This window comes from Lepidochelys olivacea, assembly GCF_965140295.1.
Source record: "Lepidochelys olivacea isolate rLepOli2 genome assembly, chromosome: 3".
NCBI lineage: Eukaryota > Metazoa > Chordata > Testudines > Cheloniidae > Lepidochelys > Lepidochelys olivacea.
Genome location: NC_140413.1, coordinates 165,063,689 through 165,085,475, shown reverse-complemented (window position 1 = coordinate 165,085,475; position 21,787 = coordinate 165,063,689). Strand labels below are relative to the sequence as shown.

General features: G+C 39.9%; 1 protein-coding gene across 2 annotated transcripts in view; it reads right to left on the bottom strand.

Annotated features, from left to right (window-relative positions):
- The window catches only part of USH2A (usherin), a gene marked incomplete at its 5' end in the record, with an annotated part of 586,511 nt that overhangs the window by 498,378 nt on the left and 66,346 nt on the right, over positions 1-21,787 (bottom strand). For both annotated transcript variants that reach the window (XM_084623291.1, XM_084623290.1), the window contains 2 exons: positions 8,135-8,265; positions 9,043-9,238. In XM_084623291.1, coding sequence (XP_084479417.1) covers positions 8,135-8,265; positions 9,043-9,238 — 327 coding nt within the window. The remainder of the gene's footprint in view (positions 1-8,134; positions 8,266-9,042; positions 9,239-21,787) is intronic.

Below are 21,787 nucleotides of genomic sequence, written 5' to 3'. Positions count from 1 at the left end.
GGGTACGTGGCTCCATATCATGCAAGTGCATTTAGTGACATGTTGATGGGGCAGAGACAAAATGGAGATGGTGGCCTGAAGCCTTAGTAACAGTAATGCCCCTTAACGCTTCTCTGGCTGTAAAAATAAGCCCAAGTGTAACTGAGAATTGAGGCCTGTGCCTGGGGGGCAATGATAATAGAAGATAAGGGATACAGGGATAGGGAGGGGGGATAAGAAGTATGATGGTGGAAAGGAGACCATACTTCAAATTTTTGCTTGAGGGGCCCATCCAAAAGTTGTTCTGATCTGAATTTAATGCTCATGAAAGAACCTGGATTAACATGACGGGGCAAACACCCCACCCCACCCCAACCCACCCCACCCCCGTTGACTTAGTGATGCAGGATCAGGCCTCCAGGTACAGCTTTGCAAAAGGAGTGAAATTTTCCCACATCATCCTGCCAACGTTACTTTGTAATATAAGGCACTGGACTGGATACTGACCCCCTACAATGTGACAGGAGTATAAGCTTTTGTAACCCTGCCCCCGAATGTGTAATGAAGAGCAATCTCTTACCACAGCTACTGCATATGACACACTTATTACATGGTGTCACAAATAAGCAAAAGTGCAGAAAATAAAGCCACCTGACACCCTTAGTTGAGAAGGGAAATTAAAAGAGAATGGGACGAGGTTGTTGCAGCACTTCCAAATTTTCCTGAAAGGAAGTATAATTGAAGATAAATGAGAGAGGGAAAGTTCTTCCATTCCATTCCATATAGCAGGCTAGAAGAGATTACAATGCATTCCAATGGGAACAGGAAAAGGATTGCAAAGGAAAATTGGACAAATGACCAGGGATGAGTATAAAAATATTGCTCAGGCTTGCAGGAGTGAAATCAGGAAGGCCAAATCACACCCGGAGTTGCAGCTAGCAAGAGATGTTAAGAGTAACAAGAAGGGTTTCTTCAGGTATGTTAGCAAAAAGAAGAAAGTCAAGAGAAGTGTGGGCCCCTTACTGAATGAGGGAGGCAACCTAGTGACAGAGGATGTGGAAAAAGCTAATGTATTCAATGCTTTTTTTGCCTCTGTCTTCACGAATAAGGTCAGCTCCCAGACTACTGCACTGGGCAGCACAGCATGGGGAGAAGGTGAACAGCCCTCTGTGGAGAAAGAAGTGGTTTGGGACTATTTAGAAAAGCTGGACGAGCACAAGTCCATGGGGCCGGATGTGTTGCATCCGAGAGTGCTAAAGGAGTTGGCGGATGTGATTGCAGAGCCATTGGCCATTATCTCTGAAAACTCATGGCGATCGGGGGAGGTCCCAGATGACTGGAAAAAGGCTAATGTAGTGCCCATCTTTAAAAAAGGGAAGAAGGAGGATCCTGGGAACTACAGGCCAGTCAGCCTCACCTCAGTCCCTGGAAAAATCATGGAGCAGGTCCTCAAAAAATCAATTCTGAAGCACTTAAAGGAGAGGAAAGTGATCAGGAACAGTCAGCATGGATTCACCAAGGGCAAGTCATGCCTGACTAATCTAATTGCCTTCTATGATGAGATAACTGGCTCTGTGGATGAGGGGAAAGCAGTGGACGTGTTGTTCCTTGACTTTAGCAAAGCTTTTGACACAGTCTCCCACAGTATTCTTGTCAGCAAGTTAAAGAAGTATGGGCTGGATGAATGGACTATAAGGTGGATAGAAAGCTGGCTAAATTGTCAGGCTCAACGGGTAGTGATCAATGGCTCCATGTCTAGTTGGCAGCCGGTATCAAGTGGAGTGCCCCAGGGGTCGGTCCTGGGGCCGGTTTTGTTCAATATCTTCATAAATGATCTGGAGGATGGTGTGGATTGCACTCTCAGCAAGTTTGCAGATGACACTAAACTGGGAGGAGTGGTAGATACGCTGGAGGGTAGGGATAGGATACAGAGGGACCTAGACAAATTGGAGGACTGGGCCAAAAGAAATCTGATGAGGTTCAACAAGGACAAGTGCAGAGTCCTGCACTTAGGACGGAAGAATCCAATGCACCGCTACAGACTAGGGACCGAATGGCTAGGCAGCAGTTCTCCAGAAAAGGACCTAGGGGTTACAGTAGACGAGAAGTTGGATATGAGTCAACAGTGTGCCTTTGTTGCCAAGAAGGCCAATGGCATTTTGGGATGTATAAGTAGGGGCATTGCCAGCAGATCGAGGGACGTGATCGTTCCCCTCTATTTGACATTGGTGAGGCCTCATCTGGAGTACTGTGTACAGTTTTGGGCCCCACACTACAAGAAGGATGTGGAAAAATTGGAAAGAGTCCAGCGGAGGGCAACAAAAATGATTAGGGGACTGGAACACATGACTTATGAGGAGAGGCTGAGGGAACTGGGGATGTTTAGTCTTCAGAAGAGAAGAATGAGGGGGGATTTGATAGCTGCTTTCAACTACCTGAAAGGGGGTTCCAAAGAGGATGGCTCTAGACTGTTCTCAGTGGTAGCAGATGACAGAACAAGGAGTAATGGTCTCAAGTTGCAGTGGGAGAGATTTAGGTTGGATATTAGGAAAAACTTTTTCACTACGAGGGTGGTGAAACACTGGAATGCATTACCTAGGGAGGTGGTGGAATGTCCTTCCTTTGAGGTTTTTAAGGTCAGGCTTGACAAAGCTCTGGCTGGGATGATTTAGTCGGGGATCGGTCCTGCTTTGAGCAGGGGGTTGGACTAGATGACCTTCTGAGGTCCCTTCCAACCCTGATATTCTATGATTCTATGAAACTGCTGCGTGTGCTGGAACAAGTAAGTAGATTGTAAAGTGGGTTAGGTGAAACACAAGCAAGGGAAATGGCTATGCAGTAAGGGAGGGAGAGAGAGAGGGCCAGAAGAGATGAATTTCCAATTCCAGACGTTATAGGAAATACCATAGTAGGGACTACTCTGGAAGCTCTCCCATGTGTGTGCAGGCTGGGAGAGTGAAGATGGAATCCATTTCTTCCTTCATTCTCCCTCTTCACAGGACATCTAAAAGGCTTTCTGAGTGCAAGGGAAAAGTTATAGCATTACCAGTGGCACCAGACACTCTAAACAGGTTGTGGACTTCTCCACGTCTCTTCTAGACTGACTGCTGGTCAAGAGTGGGCACATGTAGATGCCTTAAAAGGGTGTAGCTGCTGTCTCTTGTATGCACCTGTCTCCCTTGAAACTTTCTCTCCACAGCAAAATGTCTCAGCCACTGCCATTGGGTATGGTGCTCCTCCAAATTTCCACTAGCACAGCTGTGGTTTGCAAGGCCAAAATACAGCTTTTATGTTTAATCTGTTCCTTAAAATGTAAATAAAAGTACTGTGACAGGGTGTTCCACTCACCGCTAGGGTGGCACCTCCCTCTTGGTCGTTCTGGGGAATAGCTTACCAGGTTGACCACCCTTCCTGCAGTTGTACGCCATCTCTTCACCTCTCTCTCTGGGTCTGCAGCACCTCTCTCACTCCACAAGCTGCTGCTGCCTCTTCGTGACAGCCTCCCAGCCAGGTCACTCCACACATTTTCCCCTTCTAGGGTAACAAAGTCTTCCTTCAGCAGTCCTAGGCAGTCTTCCCATTCACTGCAATAGGTGCCACTCCTTCAGTGGCTGGCAGGGGAACCTGGGCGCACCCTCTGCTCCGGGTTCCAGCTCAGAGATCCTCTAGCCAGCAGCCAAGGTCTGTTGTCTTCTAGACCTTACTGCCTTTCCCACCATCCTTGCTTCCCCACTCTCTGGGTTTGTCAGCCCAAACACACCTCCATTCTCCCAGGGAGTGACTGCAGACTTTCCCAGCAGCTCCCTTCTGCTGCCAATTTCCTGCCTTTGTAAGTCCAGCACAGCTGTTCCCCCTCAGTTGGGCTACCTCAGTCAGGGAATTGCTTAGTCACCTGATTCCTCTCTGCTGTGTCCTATTGGGTTAATTAGCCTCCCTTTGTCTTCATTAACCCTTTCAGGACAAGTGTGGGGTGAACACCTCATCACAGTTACTAGAACATAGCAGTCTGTGAGTGTACACTACCTACTGCCCTCTAAGCATTCAGAATCCATTCAAATAAAAATACAACATATATAAATTCACATTTCCCATCAAGAGCAGAGTGAAAGGGTTAATGAAGGTAAGGTAATTTTATCTATGCATATTTTTGTACACGATCAGTAAATATGCTTTGGGGTAATTCAAATGTTCCCTTTTGGAATTCCGCAGCTCTTTAGAGCTTGGTGACAGATAACTAGTTCTGTGCAGAAGAAAAAACCATTGATGAATTGCAGGAAATGGTAAATTATGCAGTGAAACTGTATTCTATATCGTTTTTAGCGTATTTCCTTGAAAATTATCATTGTGATGTGACAATTAATTTTCATGAGTAGGGTCCTTATTCCTTATGATTCCATCTTCCATGGGTCAGACCTGGAAACACTTCCTTCAATGATGCCTTTCTATTTCATGTAATTCATTTAAGCCCTTAGTCTACAGCCTTATTAATCTATTTTTAATGCCTCTTAATCATTTCTCTCTGCCCTGCTTCTATTGCAGCAGTCTACTGATGCCTTTTTGAGCAGCTCAGTCTCCCCCATTTTCCCCTTTTTTTCTTGTTTTTTTTTTATAATCACAGCTTCAAGCTCATGCCTCAGCCCCTTTCATTATTGTATTGTATTTTCAAAAAGGGAGAGAGGGCCTACTGTGGCAACTATCAAGGCATTGTCCTCCTCTCCATTGCTGGGAAGATTCTTGCTAGAATCTTACTGAATCGCCTGCTCCCCCTTGCAGAAGAAGTATTTCCAGAGTCCAGTGTGGTTTCAGATCATCACGAGGCACCTCAGACATGATTTTCACAGCCAGGCAGATTTAGGAAAAATGTCAAGAACAACACCAGGAGCTGTATATGGCCTTTATCAATCTGACCATAGCTTTTGACTCTGTCAATCATGAGGATCTGTGGAAAATCATGTCAAAGTTTGGCTGCCCAAGCCAATTTATCACCATTGTAAGACTCCTCCATGACCAGATGACTGTCTCCATCCTGTGCAGTGGCTCTACCTCTGAGCCCTTTGTCATCCAAACTGGCATAAAATAAGGTTGTGTAGTAGCACCCACCCTTTTTTTCAGCTATGAAAACATTAACCCAAGACCGTCTACCGCAGGGCATTTGCATCCAATATTGGACAGAAGGCAACCTCAACCTTTCTCGTCTCCATGCCAGAACTAAAGTAATATCGGCAACAATAACTGAACTCCAGTACCCAGATGATTGTGCCATAGTTGCACACTCAAAGGAGGATCTTCAAACAGCTCTTAATTGCTTTCTGATGCTTTCAAAAGCCTAAGGCCAACTCTGAACATTGGCAAAACAAAAGTTCTCCACCAGCCAATCCCCGGTCAATCATCAGACCCAGCAAGGAAGATCTACATTGACAAAGAAGAACTGGAAAATGTAGAATTCTTTGCCTATCTTGGCAGCCATCTCTCACAGAGGGCAGACATAAATGTCGAGATTCAACATAGAATCCACTATACCAGCCTTGCCTTTGGCAGCCTATCTCACCAGGTATTCAACAATCACAACATCAGAACACATACTGGACTTTTAGTTTATAAAGAAGTTATAATCCCAACTCTCCTCTATGGCTGTGAGACGTGGGTGACCTACAGAAAACACCTGAAAAACCTGGAACACCAGCACCCAGCACTTTCTTTGGAAGATCCTCAGCATAAAGTGGGAGGATCGCCGCACTAATGTCAGTGTCCTCACAGAGGCCAACATCTTCAGTGTTGAGGCCCTGATTATCCAGCACCAGCTGAGGTGGAGCAGGCACTGTGTGCGCATGCCTGATATACGCTTACCAAAACAACTGCTGTCCGCCCAACTCACCAAAGGAGAAAGGAATTGGGGAGGCCGAAAGACAAACTATAAAGACACCCTCAAGATAAACATCAAGAGATGTGGCATTGACACCACACACTGGGAGACAGCAGCCCAGGATAGAGATAACTGGCAAAGACTTGTCAGAGAGGGAGCAGCCACTTTTGAGGAAAATCGCCTTGCCCTAGTTAGAGAAAAACACCAGAAAAAAAAAAGGAAAGACAACTGCTACGCAGCAATCGTGGCCCAAACCTGTCTTCCAACACCGCATATAATGTCTGCCAATGAGCCTGTGGCTCAACGATTGAACTCCTCAGTCACCAAAGGACCCTTGAAAAATAAAACCTGTGAAAAAGATCATCCTCGATCTTGAAGGATCGCCAGTGATGATGATGATGATGATGTTGCATCAGTTAATAATTTTTGAATTTATTTTACCACCTTTAATTATTACCCCAAGTTACTGTTAGACTAGAGTAACAAATCATCAGCAATAGCGAATGTTAAAACTAGTCTCTAATTTCTCATTTATTTCCTCCTTGCTTTAGTGCCTTACAACAGTGTGAGGTCCTAATATTGTTTCTGGAGTTTTAAAGGATTTTCATTTCTGCACTGTAGTTAAGAAGCATCATCCTCAGAAGATGGAGATCAGAGAGTCTGTTTCTGCTTGTAGCAATTGGGTATTACCATTATTAAAATATAGGGCTCTAAATATACTCCTCAGTCACCAAAGGACCCTTGAAAAATAAAACCTGTAAAAAAGATCATCCTCGATTTTGAAGGATCGCCAGTGATGATGATGATGATGTTGCATCAGTTAATAATTTTTTAATTTATTTTACCACCTTTTATTATTACCCCAAGTTACTGTTAGACTAGAGTAACAAATCATCAGCAACAGCGAATGTTAAAACTAGTCTCTAATTTCTCATTTATTTCCTCCTTGCTTTAGTGCCTTACAACAGTGTGAGGTCCTAATATTGTTTCTGGAGTTTTAAAGGATTTTCATTTCTGCATTGTAGTTAAGAAGCATCATCCTCAGAAGATGGAGATCAGAGAGTCTGTTTCTGCTTGTAGCTATTGGGTATTACCATTATTAAAATATAGGGCTCTAACTTTACACGTGGCTTTACAAACATAGACAGCAGCCCTGCAATGAGTTCTGCACAGGCAGATGAAGTCACATAGTTTTCCATACCATTTGTAGGAGTCATTTGTAGGATCAAGACTACAAAGAAAACACTACCACAAAGATCTTACAATCTAAGTAAAATAAACAAAAGTAAAACAAATTATAGGACAAATGTTACAATGGATTATTTTATGAAGAAGTTGTTAACCGTCGATGGAAAAGAAATAACAACATATGTTGAAATATACCGAGGAAATGGTTCCAGATTTTAAAATTACATTTGGGGAGACAAAAAAGCTGCTGCAAAACTGCCTATCAGAGCCAGTTCAGGGTCAGAATTCTGGTACAATGTGATAAAAAAAACTGCGTCAACGCATTTTTCAACGCAACGCATATGCAAGACTTGAATGTCACTTGTGTTTTCTTGCTCACTTTATTTTCCATATGCAGGTATGAGGAAAAAACACCACCAACCCAGCATTTTATAACATTTTGCTGGATTCAATCCCGTGATTTATCATTCTTACACTGTGACTGAGCACCATTTTAACAGGCACTCAGTAGGCACTTTGAAAGACACAGTAAGATTTATTAGCAGACTATATGCCTTTCTTGTAAATGAGATCCAAAGACTCAAGAAGCATAGCTGATGCCTTTTTTTCCTTTTTATTTTTCAAAACAAGAGGAACATGGTGACTTATATGGAGATCAATCCTTGTCTACATCTCAGGAGGAAAGTTAATTAAATTTTAGTGTAATTTGGACTGTCTACGTTTTCAAAATTGACCAGTAATTTTTGGTGCATCAATTTTTTGAGCGCACCACCTGAGACACTCTAAAGAGCCCAGATTTTAAGAGGGATTGTGCTCAAGTTGGGCACTCAAAACCATATTTATTTCTGAAAATTTGTACGTGTATATTTTACATTCACTCCTGATTGCAGGACAAAGCTCTGCACCTAACGCCATTCTCAGATTGCTTACAAAGTCTTGTTAGCCTTCCAGTCTTCAGTATGAATCAGCCACCATTTTGTAAAGGAGGAACTACAGCAACTTATATAAAGCAGTATCCATTTAAGCACATCTTGTAATTAATGTTACTGATACGCCAACCAGCGGATAGAACATTTGTTGATATTTTGTGTTGAGATCACTTACCTTATCACACAGGAGGCTATTATTTTTGGTGCCTGCTGTGTAGCAGTCACAGGTTTTACAAACATCGACAGCGGAAAGATCTGCACCTGCTTGCCGGTAATGGAAATCCTTACACATCTCACAGTTTCTTCCTGCATGAGGGAAAGGTTATGCATTATGGCTTCCAATTCATTAAAATTAGCTGTATAATTCAAAATTAAAGACTCTATTCCTTTGAGAGAATTCTATAATTTTCAGGATGTCCATTTTAATGCACCTTTCATCTCTACCTGCCAATTTAGTGATCCAGAGCATATGAAACAATGAACCTGTTACAAACTGTGTTTTACTCCATTAAACTTCCATCTGTTATATAATACCACACTTCTATAGAGCTATGCTACGTGAATGTCTATACATTTTTTTGGACAACTTACTGTTGAACCTCAAATTTTCCCCTTTCATAGAGAAAGCCAAGAACACTGAAATAAGTATGCAAACCCTCTACATATGGAGTGAGCAAATTTTTACTCATTAAAGAGGAATCTGATATTTTACCAAGAATCTTGTTTGCTATATGTTACCTGGTTAGACCAATGCGATGGTCCTGATATAAACACTGTTCATCACGTATAATGGAAACCACTTTGCAAGCTTAACTGCAGCAGATGTTGATGTTCATGCTATAATAAAGTATGCTGGGATATAATTTACAGGGAAGATTCTATACAAAATTATATTGCATTATAGTAATGGCATTTCTCTATCTTAGCTGTTTACATAATTCTAGCTACTGAAGTACACAGGGGCTATACTTAAAAAAATTTAATTTTCTCTTCATCATTGTTGAACCTCAGAACCATTTGGGTTTTTATGACTGACTCTCTCCAAAATGTCCCTACATATTTTGATGTTGCTTGTTAAATTACCTGTGGTGTTATGTTGACAGTTATCACATACTCCGCCACCTCCTCTATTGTGTTCATTAGGAAAAGAATCCATTGCCATGTCATAGTGGCAGCTTACTGCATGGCCATAGCACTGACAAGGTTTACAATTATAAGCTTGAACTTGGTCACCTGGATGAAAAGGCTTGTCATGATATAATGGCAAACAGCGCTCACACTAAAATTTAAAAAAAAAGAAAGTTTATCGCTTTATATCTCTGCAAGGTACATATTCATATTGCATTTTATGCTTTTCCTTTTTTCACTGTTGAACACGTTGGCATATAGACTTTTAAAAAACGTTTGGCAAGCAAAAAACATTCAAAACTCTTCCACAAGAATTAAGTTCAAGGGGGATATAAAATATAATACAATAAAAACTGCTAGAAAACTTAGTTCAGACTTAGGGTGAGATTTACAAAGGCATGTAGGGACTTAAAGATACAGATAGGTCGCTGGTGGGATTTGCAAAAATGCCCAAGTACTTCAATGGGAATTGGACATGTAACCTGCTTAGGCATTTTGGGGCTTTAAGATATAATAAATAGGTATAACGCCTCTCTCCATGGTTTTCGGGGTCCCCAGATCTTCAAAGCTATATTTTAGCCTGTAAAATTAAAATCTTGTAAAATTACAATGGCATTTAGGCACCTAAAGATGGTCCCCTTGTACCCTCCCACCCCCGCCATAATGCACCTACACAAGGCTCGCTATAATCTGGCCCTACACACATGTTTTATACAAATATTTCCAAGCCCAATAATATAAATATTAGTCATCATTCCAAACTACTTAAAAGCACTCTGTACATGTTCAGAAAAAAAATGGTAAAATATCATTACTGATACACAATGTTATTAATTTAAAAACCCTAAAAATGTTTGTAGGCATCCATCAACTGGAACTATTGCTTTAAGTTATACATTTGTCTGAATTGTTTGTCCTTATTTCACCAGTGATTTCTAATGTCCACTTAAGTTAAGAAAGTTTGGTGTGATTTAAAAGCTGATTAAACCAAAATCTCTCCAGTTCTATAGATAATTTATTTACCAAATTAAGTGTGAAATATGATACTGATGCAATATTAGTGAACCAGTTGCAGTTGTTTATGTAAGTGTCCTGTGGCAAAATGTTTTCTTATCAAAAAGGTTTTTATTTCTTCAAATTTATTTAGTATTTACAAAAGCAAATGATTTTAAATTTATTCCTTCATGTGAAATTAAACAGAACAAAATAGCCTAGACTCCGAAAGAACCCAAAATTTCTGTTCAAGTTCTGTTGAAACCAGGCTATTGCACTATCTGTAATGCTTTGTAAAAAGTATGAAATGAGAATAATCTCAAATTTATAATAGACTCTGCAAAACTTCAAGGAGAAGGTTTATTGTGGCTATTGGTTCATCAAAAACAAAAAAAATGAATTTCTTACAGATAACTAATGGATGGTATTTTGGACAATGACATTCTAATTATTCAGAAATGATCCAATTAATGTGCGACAGGGGATGGATCACTTGATGACTACCTGTTCTGTTCATTCCCTCTGGGGAACCTGGCATTGGCCACTGTCAGAAGACAGGATACTGGGCTAGATGGACCTTTGGTCTGACCCAGTATGACCGTTCTTATGTTTCTTAGTTACAGCACCACAATGAGAACAAGCACAGAAAGTAAAAGGAGCTTATGTATTGAGACATACATAAGCTAAGAAACACACCACCAACACGAAGAGCAAGAGAATGGGAAAAAGTTGAATGGTATGAGAAAGCCAAAGCAAAATGGACAAAATTCAAACTTCATTTGAGGAAGTGCAGTTTCATTTATTTCAATGAAGCAATTGTATGCATAAAAAAAGTCTGAATTTGGCCCAGTAAACAAACATTTTTCTCTCTCTGTTGGTAGAAACAAATATATTAAGAGAGGGGGGTGGTTGAGTTTGAGAAGGTTATTGCAGGAAAGTTAAGATACATTTAGTTCTGAATACGGTGAAGGTGGTTATCGTTCTCATTCCGTCTGACTGAGTTCTGTTGTCTTTGTCCAAAACTTCTCTGGTTCTCTCTTCTGTGAGTATGAGTCTTCCCATTTGTCAACAGATTCTTTTTTCCTGTGGAGTGAAGCTGTCACGTGAAGTCATCATTGCAGTAGGAAAGGTAATCTCTCACATAGACAGAGACAATACCACGCAGGGATTTTAAAATCAGTCTGACGACCTTGAACTAGACTCTGCATTCAATGGGAAGCCAGCACAGGAAGCAGCGAATTTGGAGGACGTGTTCCTAAAAACCAGTGTTAGTGAGCAGATGAATTGCTGTTGTATGAAGCAGCTGTAGCTTCCTCAGGCCATTGAGCTCCACTCCTAGATACTGAAATTTTCAGTAGGCCACTCTGAGGTTATGAATATGTAGGTCACTGTGGCCTGATCAATAACAAACAGAATCCAGCACATTCCTCTGGCTAGTCACGGATGAAGTGGGTGTTCTTTGCACCATGGCTATTTGGGTACCTTAGCGCAGTGCAGCCTAAGACAGCTCCCAAGGCAGCAGTTCAATCTAACAATATGAGTATAGATTACTTCAATAGTGAGGGCTGAAATAGAGGTGAATTCTTCAAAGCACTTCCTTCTTCCTACCAGCATGCTCTCAGTCTTGTCAAGGTTCAACTTCAGTCATCTGCTCTTCAGCTAGGCACTTTTGGAAAGCTTGGAGAGAGAGCCCTTAATGTTTGCAATGAGAGAAATGTAGAGCTGGGTGTTGTCCACACACTGCTGGCACTGCAGCCTGTTTTGTCTTACTAGCTTTCTAGACACGTTTATATAGGTATTGAACAGGATGGGGACTCAACCTTGCAAAACCTCATAAGTGAGAGCTTTTGACCATAACAGTTCTGGGTTTGCTTAACAAGGAAAAACTCTGCCATTTCAGGGTATTTCCATCACTCCTGCAGTTTCTTGAGGACAGGACAAGAGTGTTTGGTTATCAATGGTATTAAATGCTTGAAAGGTCCAGTAGAATGAGAATGGATGTATTTTTATTGTCAACAAGCAGGAGGAAGTAATGCACCAAAGCAAGAAGTGCTGTTTGTCCCATGCTCCCAACTGAAGCCTTAATGGGAGGGGTCCAGGATGTTGGCATTTGACACTGGAGATAATTTTTGGTCAACAGTGATTTAGTTATTTAAGTCTTGGACTTCACTTAAACTCTAGTGTAGACAGCATCTTTTAGAGACAACTATATCACAAATCATCTGTGCCATAGGACATACTGTGTGTCTGCCGTGTATAGGAATGGTGTAGTATTCCTTTCAATAGTTGTAAGACCTCTGTGTATTCTGTTCTAGACGCTGCCAGAAATATGTCAGAACAGCTGTATGTATACAGCTAGGCCTTGCAAACTTACATATAGCTAGTAAACCATTATCTGGGATCTAGCTGCACAAGTATGGAATAGGAGCTCTAATTTCATATGTAATGGGAGATCATACTGAAAGGCCTTTGCTTCTAGCTTTTTTACATCTGCAAAATGTAACTATGCCAATAACAAAAGCCACGGTACAACACAAAACTAAATTTGATCCAGTGCTGGCTGAAATGTATGACATTATGATGACTGGAAGATTTAGGCACACAAACATCTGTTTAAAGGACTATTACCCTATTCCTAAACACTGCAGTGTCCACTTTTGGAAAAACGACTCAGGATATTTTCTAAACATTTGTGCCAGGTTACAAATATTTGTGGTTCTAAGGGAGAGGCTTAGAGAGAATGGGGGTACCAATGGCAAGACACTGGAATAGAACGTAAAATATTTTAAAATATGTTCTTGATACATTTTGGCCAAATCAGATTCTGGAAGTTTCCGTTACTGTATATTTTACCATGAGTTGCTTTTCTGCAAGATTATTTATAGAATGAGTTTTCAAAATCAAGAATTACCTAGGGACAGTTACAAAGGAGTTATAAAAAATAGGGAATTAAAATGGGTTGAATCTTTCAATCGCTTTGTGGTACTTAGGCTGCCACTCATTTTTATTTGTCAGAGCTAGCACACCTCTCACAAGTCCCTCTTTCCAAAGGATGGTCCTTATCATAGACCCACTTCTAGCCCTGAACCACACACAGATCTGGAACAACCTGGGATTACACCCTATTGATAGCAGATATACTAGAATCAAGAAATTGAAATGATGAGGAGGATGTTCTTTATAGGCATGAATCCATATTGCATCAGGCTCCCTCAGCTACTATTTTTCCTCGCATACTGAATCTTGGGTGTTTGTCCCACATCTAGGATTTCTCAGATCAAGTGGTCTTGTCAGTCTAATCTTTCCTTAGAAAGCGCCAATGACAGGTATTTTACAACCTTCTTAGGATAACCTGTTCTAGTGCTAAACTATTCTTATAGTTACAAAGTTTTCCCCAATATCTAACCTAAATCTCCCACACTGCAAACTAAGCTGATTACTTCTTGTTCTATACTTGGTGGACATGGAGAACAATTTATCACTGTCCTCTTTATAACTGCCCTTAACAAGTTTGACAACTCTTCTCAGCTTCTCTTCTCTAGAGTAAACATGCACAAATCTTTCACCCTTTCCTCAAAAGGCATGTTTTCTAAACCTCTTATTTTTACTCCTCTCCTCTGGAGTGTCTCCAATTTGTTCTCATCCTTCTTAAAGTGCGTGCCCTGAACTGGACACAGCTTAGTGACGACGACTGCTAATTATAGACAGAACGTCCTTTCTCCAGTATAGTACTGATGTCAGTAAATCATGTTGGGTGTCATTTCTCTCTGACAGGACTAGGTGCAGACAAGTACCTTTCAGAGTTTGGCTCAGTCTATGCACACGAATGGAAAAAGATGTCCAAGCTGACATACATCTGATCCTCTTACTTTCTCTGGGGATAGTTTTCTGGGAAAATGCATTACATGAAGTCAGCTGGCTCAAAATATCTAGCTTATCTTGACCCAATTCATTAGTCAAAACAAGTCTTTGCTCTAATTTGTCATCATTTTATCACAATTCCTGGATCCAGCAAATTGGTGAATAGACCTAATGACATCAACTTGAATGCAGATGTGCAGAGTTCCCTATTAATCATTTGGAATGCTGGAGGAAAATCACAGTGAAGCAATCTTCAACATATCAAGAATGCAGAGTGGTGCTTGAAAAGGTACAAGCATTTTAAGCCTTACAATAAGTTATACTTAATTAAGCCCGTCTTCCCTAATTCTGTTAAAATGTTCCATCCTGTTGCTTATACCTCACCTCCCACCTCAACAATTCTCAGTCCCAATCTCCCTTGACTGTTCATCCAATCTCAGTCTCTACCCACATACTGACTCCCAGTATCACTCCATCATCTCTTCCAGTCCTAGTTTCCTTGCCCAGCCAGTCATAGTCTCCTCACACCCAACTCCCAGTTCCAATGTCCCTCTTTTCCTCTGCCAGCCTCCAGTCAAGACTTCTCTACCCCTGCCACTCCCCAGGCTTCTTCTCCCAATCTACTCCCACCAAGGGTCTGGCTCTTGTCCCCTCTGCATTCAGATCAGGCACCTTCCTCTTTTGTGGCATGGACCCAGGAAGAGAGTCACTGATAGCACAGGAAACAGTCTCCTGCTCTCAGTTCAGTTATCCCGTCCCAGGATGGCCTGCAGCAGTCCAAAACTGAAATTTCAGGCAAAGTCCTGCTTAGCCCTAGGCTGGAGTCTGCACATTGTGGACAGAATCTTTGAGGGATTTAGCGGATATAAAATATTAGTCTCTACTGAGCATGTGCAAACTGCAATTTTTCAAAGTCTGATAAGTTGGTCAGACAACAGCTAATATTCAGGTCCCTGCTCCAAAGCTTGGGCCGCTCTAGCTTTCCAAATAAAAGGTCACCAGAATTTTTTTAACATGGGCAAAACAGTCTATTTGTCATTAGCCTTGTTCTCAAAAAACAGCTGAATCATTCTGGCTGAAATTGAAAAAAATAATAAAATAAAATAAATAATAAATAATAATAATAATTCAGCCTAATGCAGACACCCAGCATGGAAAATTTCAGCCCTCTCTCAGTGAAGACATGACTCCTTATTGCTCCAGTCAGATGCCATAATCCAGTAAAGCAGACCTCCATAGCAATGGAATAATACCTGCAAGTAGAAAGGCCTGTATTTCTTGATTCTGATAAGGTTATAATACTACTGCAAAGAAGGCATATGTAGGAATTCAGAAAATAAAGTAAAAGAGACTAAAATGTGGTCTAGTGGCTAGGACATGTGAAAAAGGTAGTTAGGTATTCTGTGTCCTATAGTGAAGAGTCCATTCCAGACTGAGTTAGTCACACATCAGTTTATACCTTGACCAGACCACATCATAGGATCATCTGTATCTTCCCTTTGTGTGCAGTCAGTGATTAACAAATAAATAGTAACTTAACTTCATGGTGAGTGTAGGGCAATTGGAACACACACACCCCCGCCCCCCGTGATCAGGCCCTAAATTTGCTTATCTTCAAAGTCAGCATGGCAGCCTGTCTAGTATAACAGAGTATACAACTTTTTTTCACTCAAGCTCTTCTAATGTATCATAATTCCTCCAAAACATGCAGATTATTGTGGACACCTCCAAAGAATCAATGCTACCACTTCAATATGGAATGCTATGCTACAAAAACTATAGTCTTCCAACTATTTGGAAATTTAGGTTTACAACTCTCATCATTGTTCACAGGAGTTACATTTTTCAGCTACTTACACACAATGTTAGGAATACAACAGCACTATGAACAGTAACAGGAGTGGGAGCCTAGTTTTCTATAAATTCCATTGGAAATTTATTCCTAAAATCCCATCTAAACTGGCTTTTCAGCCATAATTAAAAAAATAAAAGTACAATTTAAATATAGCTGTAGCCAAACATGGTTCAACCAACCAAACAGTGTGGAAAGGACCAACCCACGTACTAACATGGATAGGAGCCCCTGAAATTTACTGTCCAGTCAGCCCCGCTTTTTTGACTTCTGCAAAAGATAACTCTGACAAGTGCAACTTTAATTGCCATTTGACTTAGATCTCATATGGATTTTCATCATCCTTGCAAAGTGAAGTGTATTACTGTTGGATGAGCCTTTTAGACAGAACAGTAACCCTTCCACAACGCCCCTAGTGAATGATCATCTGGGCAACATGTCTTCAGGTACTAGAGACAGCAACAAGCTCTTTCAATATTTCAATGAATTCTTGTACAACAAAATATTTTAGAAGTCTATGATCTTTCATTTGTGAAATGACAGTAGTTTTCCAAGGATAAATTCGTGGACTAACCCATAACTTCCAGAGACATGTCAAAAGATACTCGAAATTTTCAAGCTTGTAAGGCTCCTGACCAGATGGCTTTCTACTTGCTGTTTTCCCAAACGCTAGTCAATCATTTGCCAGCTATGTTTCATTTCAGTTAATTCTGAAATTACTGGCTTCCTCCCAGATTTATCCCTGATGCCCCAACTACAGTACACTATTTATTGGACAGCCTGAGATAGCAAGGCACTTATTAATTTAATTAACTAGTACATACTATGCTAAAAGCTGTAACAGTTCAGACACAAATAATTTATTAGGTATCTAAAAATATACTGATCCAAACTGGCTTTATTAATAGTCAATTCTCCTGTAATAGTATAAAATGGCTTACTGATCTGATTCATGGGGATCAACAGCGTAGCACCCTCTTTTAATTTAATGGGCACTGAAAACAGAAGAGGTATTTGATTGCATTGATTGTTTAAGTTGAAAACTTTGAAGGCCTCGGTCCTCTATGTTGTAACAATAACTGAGTCTCAACTTGCACCCAAACACCTCCAGGGCATGCATAGCATCTCAGAATCCAGGGCATGCACATTTCTCAGAAACAGAAGGGAGAACATTGTGACCAATTCAAGGGAGTCTCTGTGCATGGCAAGGTAAAGCTACAGTGATCAAGGGCCACATTTTTTCATGGACAGTTCCAGTTTTTCATATGATGTTCCACTGGCCCAAAAACTTCTTTGGACACAAGATTACTCATGTTTGTGAAACTACCCACTTGTGTAAATGTTTGAAAGATCAGGACCTCATTCTCTGCACCTCAGTTTCTACTTTAAATTGAGGGTACTTCCTGACCTACATCATAGAGGTGCTGTAAAGATTAGTTAACTCCATTTCATACAGCAATTTGAAAATGGGTGTTCTATGAAGTAAGTTATTACTTTTCATATGGTAATGGACGATCTTTCCAGTGGTTCAGAAGAATTTTAAAATTCTTCCAGGAAAGTTTTTTTGTTTTTCTTTCTCAGATGTAGATATTTGTTTCCTATACAGAATCTGCTGGGTCTAATATGCAAATCACTCATAAGGAAGGATTCCCTGCTCCAAATTTCACATCAAAATGTGTCTTCAACCCAAACAAAACTCTCTAAAAAGGAAAAAAATAGTTGTGTCTGGAAACTCAACTTAGACCGATCCATTTCAGATAAGGACTAAAAGCAAGTGATTTACTTAATGACAATTTCCATCTGTAGTAAGTTATTTGATTTTTAATTCCTTTTGTTGTTTTAGAGTGCAACATCCATCCAGATGTATATGCCAGATATGCTCAAGATGGTAACTTTAGCTGCACCAAGTGGAAATGTGACAAGGGCACACTATGCCATATGTTAGGAGTTTGTCAAAGGATCTCAGATTTCTGTTCCAAGGTACTCAACAAAAATCATTCAATTTTCATATATTCCCTTACTTGCAGAACCTGAGTTACTACTACTATTTTGTGTTGCAAGTTCAAACCTCAGTCACCTTGTTTGCAGTGTTATCTGTTCTCATAAAACTTATGCCTGCAAAACAAATTATGGGTACATATGAATAGTTCATCCAACAGCTACTTGATTTATATCCAAAGCACAATAATTAAATAGAGGTGTAACAAGATTTGAACACCTCTTTTTGTGGGTTCAAAAATCCAGATGTAACTTGTGCCTGCAAAAGAGTGAAAATTTACCCAAAAATACAGTAAAAGCTTTGTTATCTGGCATGTTGGGGGAATGGGGGTTGCCGGGTAGTCAAAAATTCCAGTTAACTAAGACTTATACTTACCAACGGAATACCAATTTGCAAAGAATTAGAATACAATTAAATGAATAAAAGGTACTCACCAATCCGGTAGTAGTACTGTACTGCAGAGTGGTTGGTTTCTTGAAGCACTTAGGTGTATACAGGTAAAGGTTTCTAAACAGTAGGTTATCTTATGACACTACGTATCACTATGGGCAGCGCATGGCATATACCCAGATCACTAAAAATACACTTAACACTAAAACTGTACCGAACATAATTTAATCTTTCTTTGATGATTCAGAAGGCACGTCAGAATCTTGCAGTGCCTCAGGGTCATCATTATCAACATCAATTATCATTGTAGATGTAGAAGGTGTAGCAGATTGGGCTGAATCTGTAATAACCCTATGACTTACCCTGGAAGCTGCTTTTTAAATAAATTCCCGACATTAGCTTGCTTGCTTGTCTTCTGCCTCTTTTGCATAAAAGTGGAATGCAGAATGTGCAATTGCATAACCTCCTGGGCAGTATAACATGGCTGCCTTTCTGCAAATTTAACTATCGAATCAAAAGCTGAAGCAACCTTTCCCCAAGTTATTTTGGCCTCTTCACTAAAATCTTCTTGTTCACTGTCTTTATCAGTGTCTTTTGACTTTTCAGGATTCAAAACATTCTCTATTATTTCTGTATCAGTAACAGTATGTGTCACTTCAACCTCCTTGTCCGCTTCAACACAATTTTCTATCTCACTTTCATGAAATTTGTTGACTGGGTGTGAAGGAGTATCCACCATTTCAAGAATTTATGCTAATGTATTTTTTCTAACTCTTACTTTAAAGACTTCAAATTCATCCTCATCAGAAGACATTTCTGCAAACATAACACTAGACCACAATTTTATCCAAGCTCTCCTTAATGTGTCACCTTTTAACAGAATTCCAGGCACAAGCAACATTAAAAATTGCATCTTTTACATTATAACGATATTGAAAGTCCTGTGTAGTGCCTTCATGATTGATCAACTTTCTCAGGAAATCTCTTCTGTAATAACCTTTTGTTCTGGATGATGTCCTGGTCCATAGGTTGAATCAATGAAGTAACATTGGCAGGCAGAAAGATGATAAAAATATTACCAGACACTAACTCTGTTTCATGAGGGGAGCTCTACGATTGTCTAGCAATAGAATAGCTTTGCTATCTTCAAGTAAGCCTATTTTTCTAAAATGTTCTTTCACTCGAGGTATAAAAACATGATGAAACCAATCATAAAAAATTTGTCCGTCCATGAATTACTTTGCTCTTTGTGCAACACCTGTGAAAATGTGCAACACCTTTGAAAGCTCTAGGATGATTATATTTTCCAATCACTAAAAGTTTTACTTTATGCGAGCCTGCAGCATTAGCATACGAGAACAGTTAGTCTGTCTTTATTCTGCTTAAAACCAGCAGCATTAGATTCACTTGCACCTACTAGGGCAGAATTTGGCCAGCATCGCCAAAACAGGCCCGTTTCATCAGCATTATAAATTTGTTCAGGGGACAGATCGTGTTCAGCAATTAAATTTTTTAAAAATTCACAATATTTTTCTGCAGCTTCATGGTCAGCCAATTTTTGTTCACCAGACACATCTAGCTTTCTAATGCTATGACAAAGTTTAAAACACGAAAGCCACCCAGCAGAAAATGCACATGGCTCAGTCAATTGCATTTGGTTATAAAAATCTTTTGCCTTTTCAATGAGCCAGAGATAGGGGCACCCTCCAATCGTTTCAGTGAAAATCATTCATATAAAACACTATCTAGATACTCTAATAGGCTGTTGCTCAACAGCTTTATTTGACTCACAACTAGCAAAAAAATTGAACAATTGTCCTTTTCGATCCTTGAGGTCGTATATCGTGGATGAGCCAACACTGTACTCTTGCATCAAAACATTCCTATTCTTGTCCTTTTCAAGACATGTACAAATATCTATTTTCTGTTTTAATGTTAACACAACTCTCTCATGGGTCTCTTCTTTGCTTTTTGCTGGTATTTTGGATACCATAATGGTAGGGTGGTGTTGATATTTTACAATAAACACAGGACAATACACCGAGTAATAAACCGACCGATCACAATGGCAGATACAAACAGAAAGAACAGTATTTGACTCTTCTCGGCTAAATCAAGCGGAGTCCGACTGCTCTCGGAAATTCTCAGGTCCCAAATAGCTTCAGCATCGGTCCTGGTTATTAGATTGAAGATTTGTATTGAGATATCAGAAATGCCGGTTTCTAGAGCTTTCCAGTTGATAAAGTGCAGGATAACACAGCTTTTACTGCATTACATTAAGTCTGCATGGAGGGATTTAATACAAAGAGAAGACATCTACCTGTGGAATTAATCCTGACACCCGTATAAAGAGTACATGAGTTTTGTGCAGGAATTAGCTGCAAAGCCCAGGGGGATCCAAATCCTCCTCCACAAGCCAGAGAGCTTTCTGCAACCACTTCCTGCAGTCTCAGGGTTATAGCAGCATCTGCAGCCCCTCTGCTGAAGTCAACAGAGTTATGATGGGGTAAAACCTGAATGAAATGAGTATCATATCTACCGTCTTAACACTAACTCTACAGCTATGACCTGGTTTTTATTTTGAAACAATGGTAGTATGAAATACAGGACTACTAAAGTCTTCATACTCAGGTACTATATCCACCATTATGTTCCAAGTAAACCACACAGAGGAAAAACACCCTCTTGGTTCCAGCCACGAGTGTATGGCTACTCAAGATGGTCAAAAACAGAGGTGCATTACATCGTTTTGCATTACATCAGTTGTGTGTTTTGCCTTACAAACTCAAAATCTTGAGCCATTTGGATCTCATTAATGTAAATTCCCCATGAAAATCAGGGAAGGGAATAATGAGTTGCAAATAACCAATTCTATTTTGGTTCATCTTTAGTAGATATTGATATTGCTGTTAAAGAATGAAAAAATATAATTAAACAACCCGCTTATTTTTCTCTGAATGAATTTGGTTAATTTAAACCACAATGCACTCAAGCCAATTCAAAAAATGTGACACCCACTGAAACAGTCCTTTAACAATGACAAAAGTTACCTGATAAGGCAGTTATACCATTAATATGTATTTGGTTTGTTTTCACAAGGTATCGCAGGTCTTGCTAGAGTGCTTGGTGAACTTCCAGATCTTATTAAATATTTATCATTAATACTTACAAAGTCACATTTCACAATGCTTGTTCTAATTAAAGGGACACTGTCAACTTGAATTTTTTTTAAAATGACTACTTTAAAAACTTCAGTTTTCTGGTATTCTACTATTTAAATATTAGAGTTTAATATTTTTTAATTACTTTAAAAAAATTGTTACAAGACTCTCTGTTCCTCTGTTTATATTTAGAAGGATCTGTGATGTGATCCTGAGAGCAAAACAACAAATGTAATTCAGGCTAACCCTCTCACCCCACATCAACCTTTTCTCTCTCTGCTTCTTGCTGCCCGTTCAGTTTCATCTTTGCTTGTTGCTGTTACTGTCAAACTTTCCAGGCCCCAGGAAAGCTTGTCCACCATTGGACACAAGATGTGACAAAGACAAAAAATTATTCATGCAAGAAACTTAAAATGCAGTGGGACTTTTCCTTTAGAATAAATA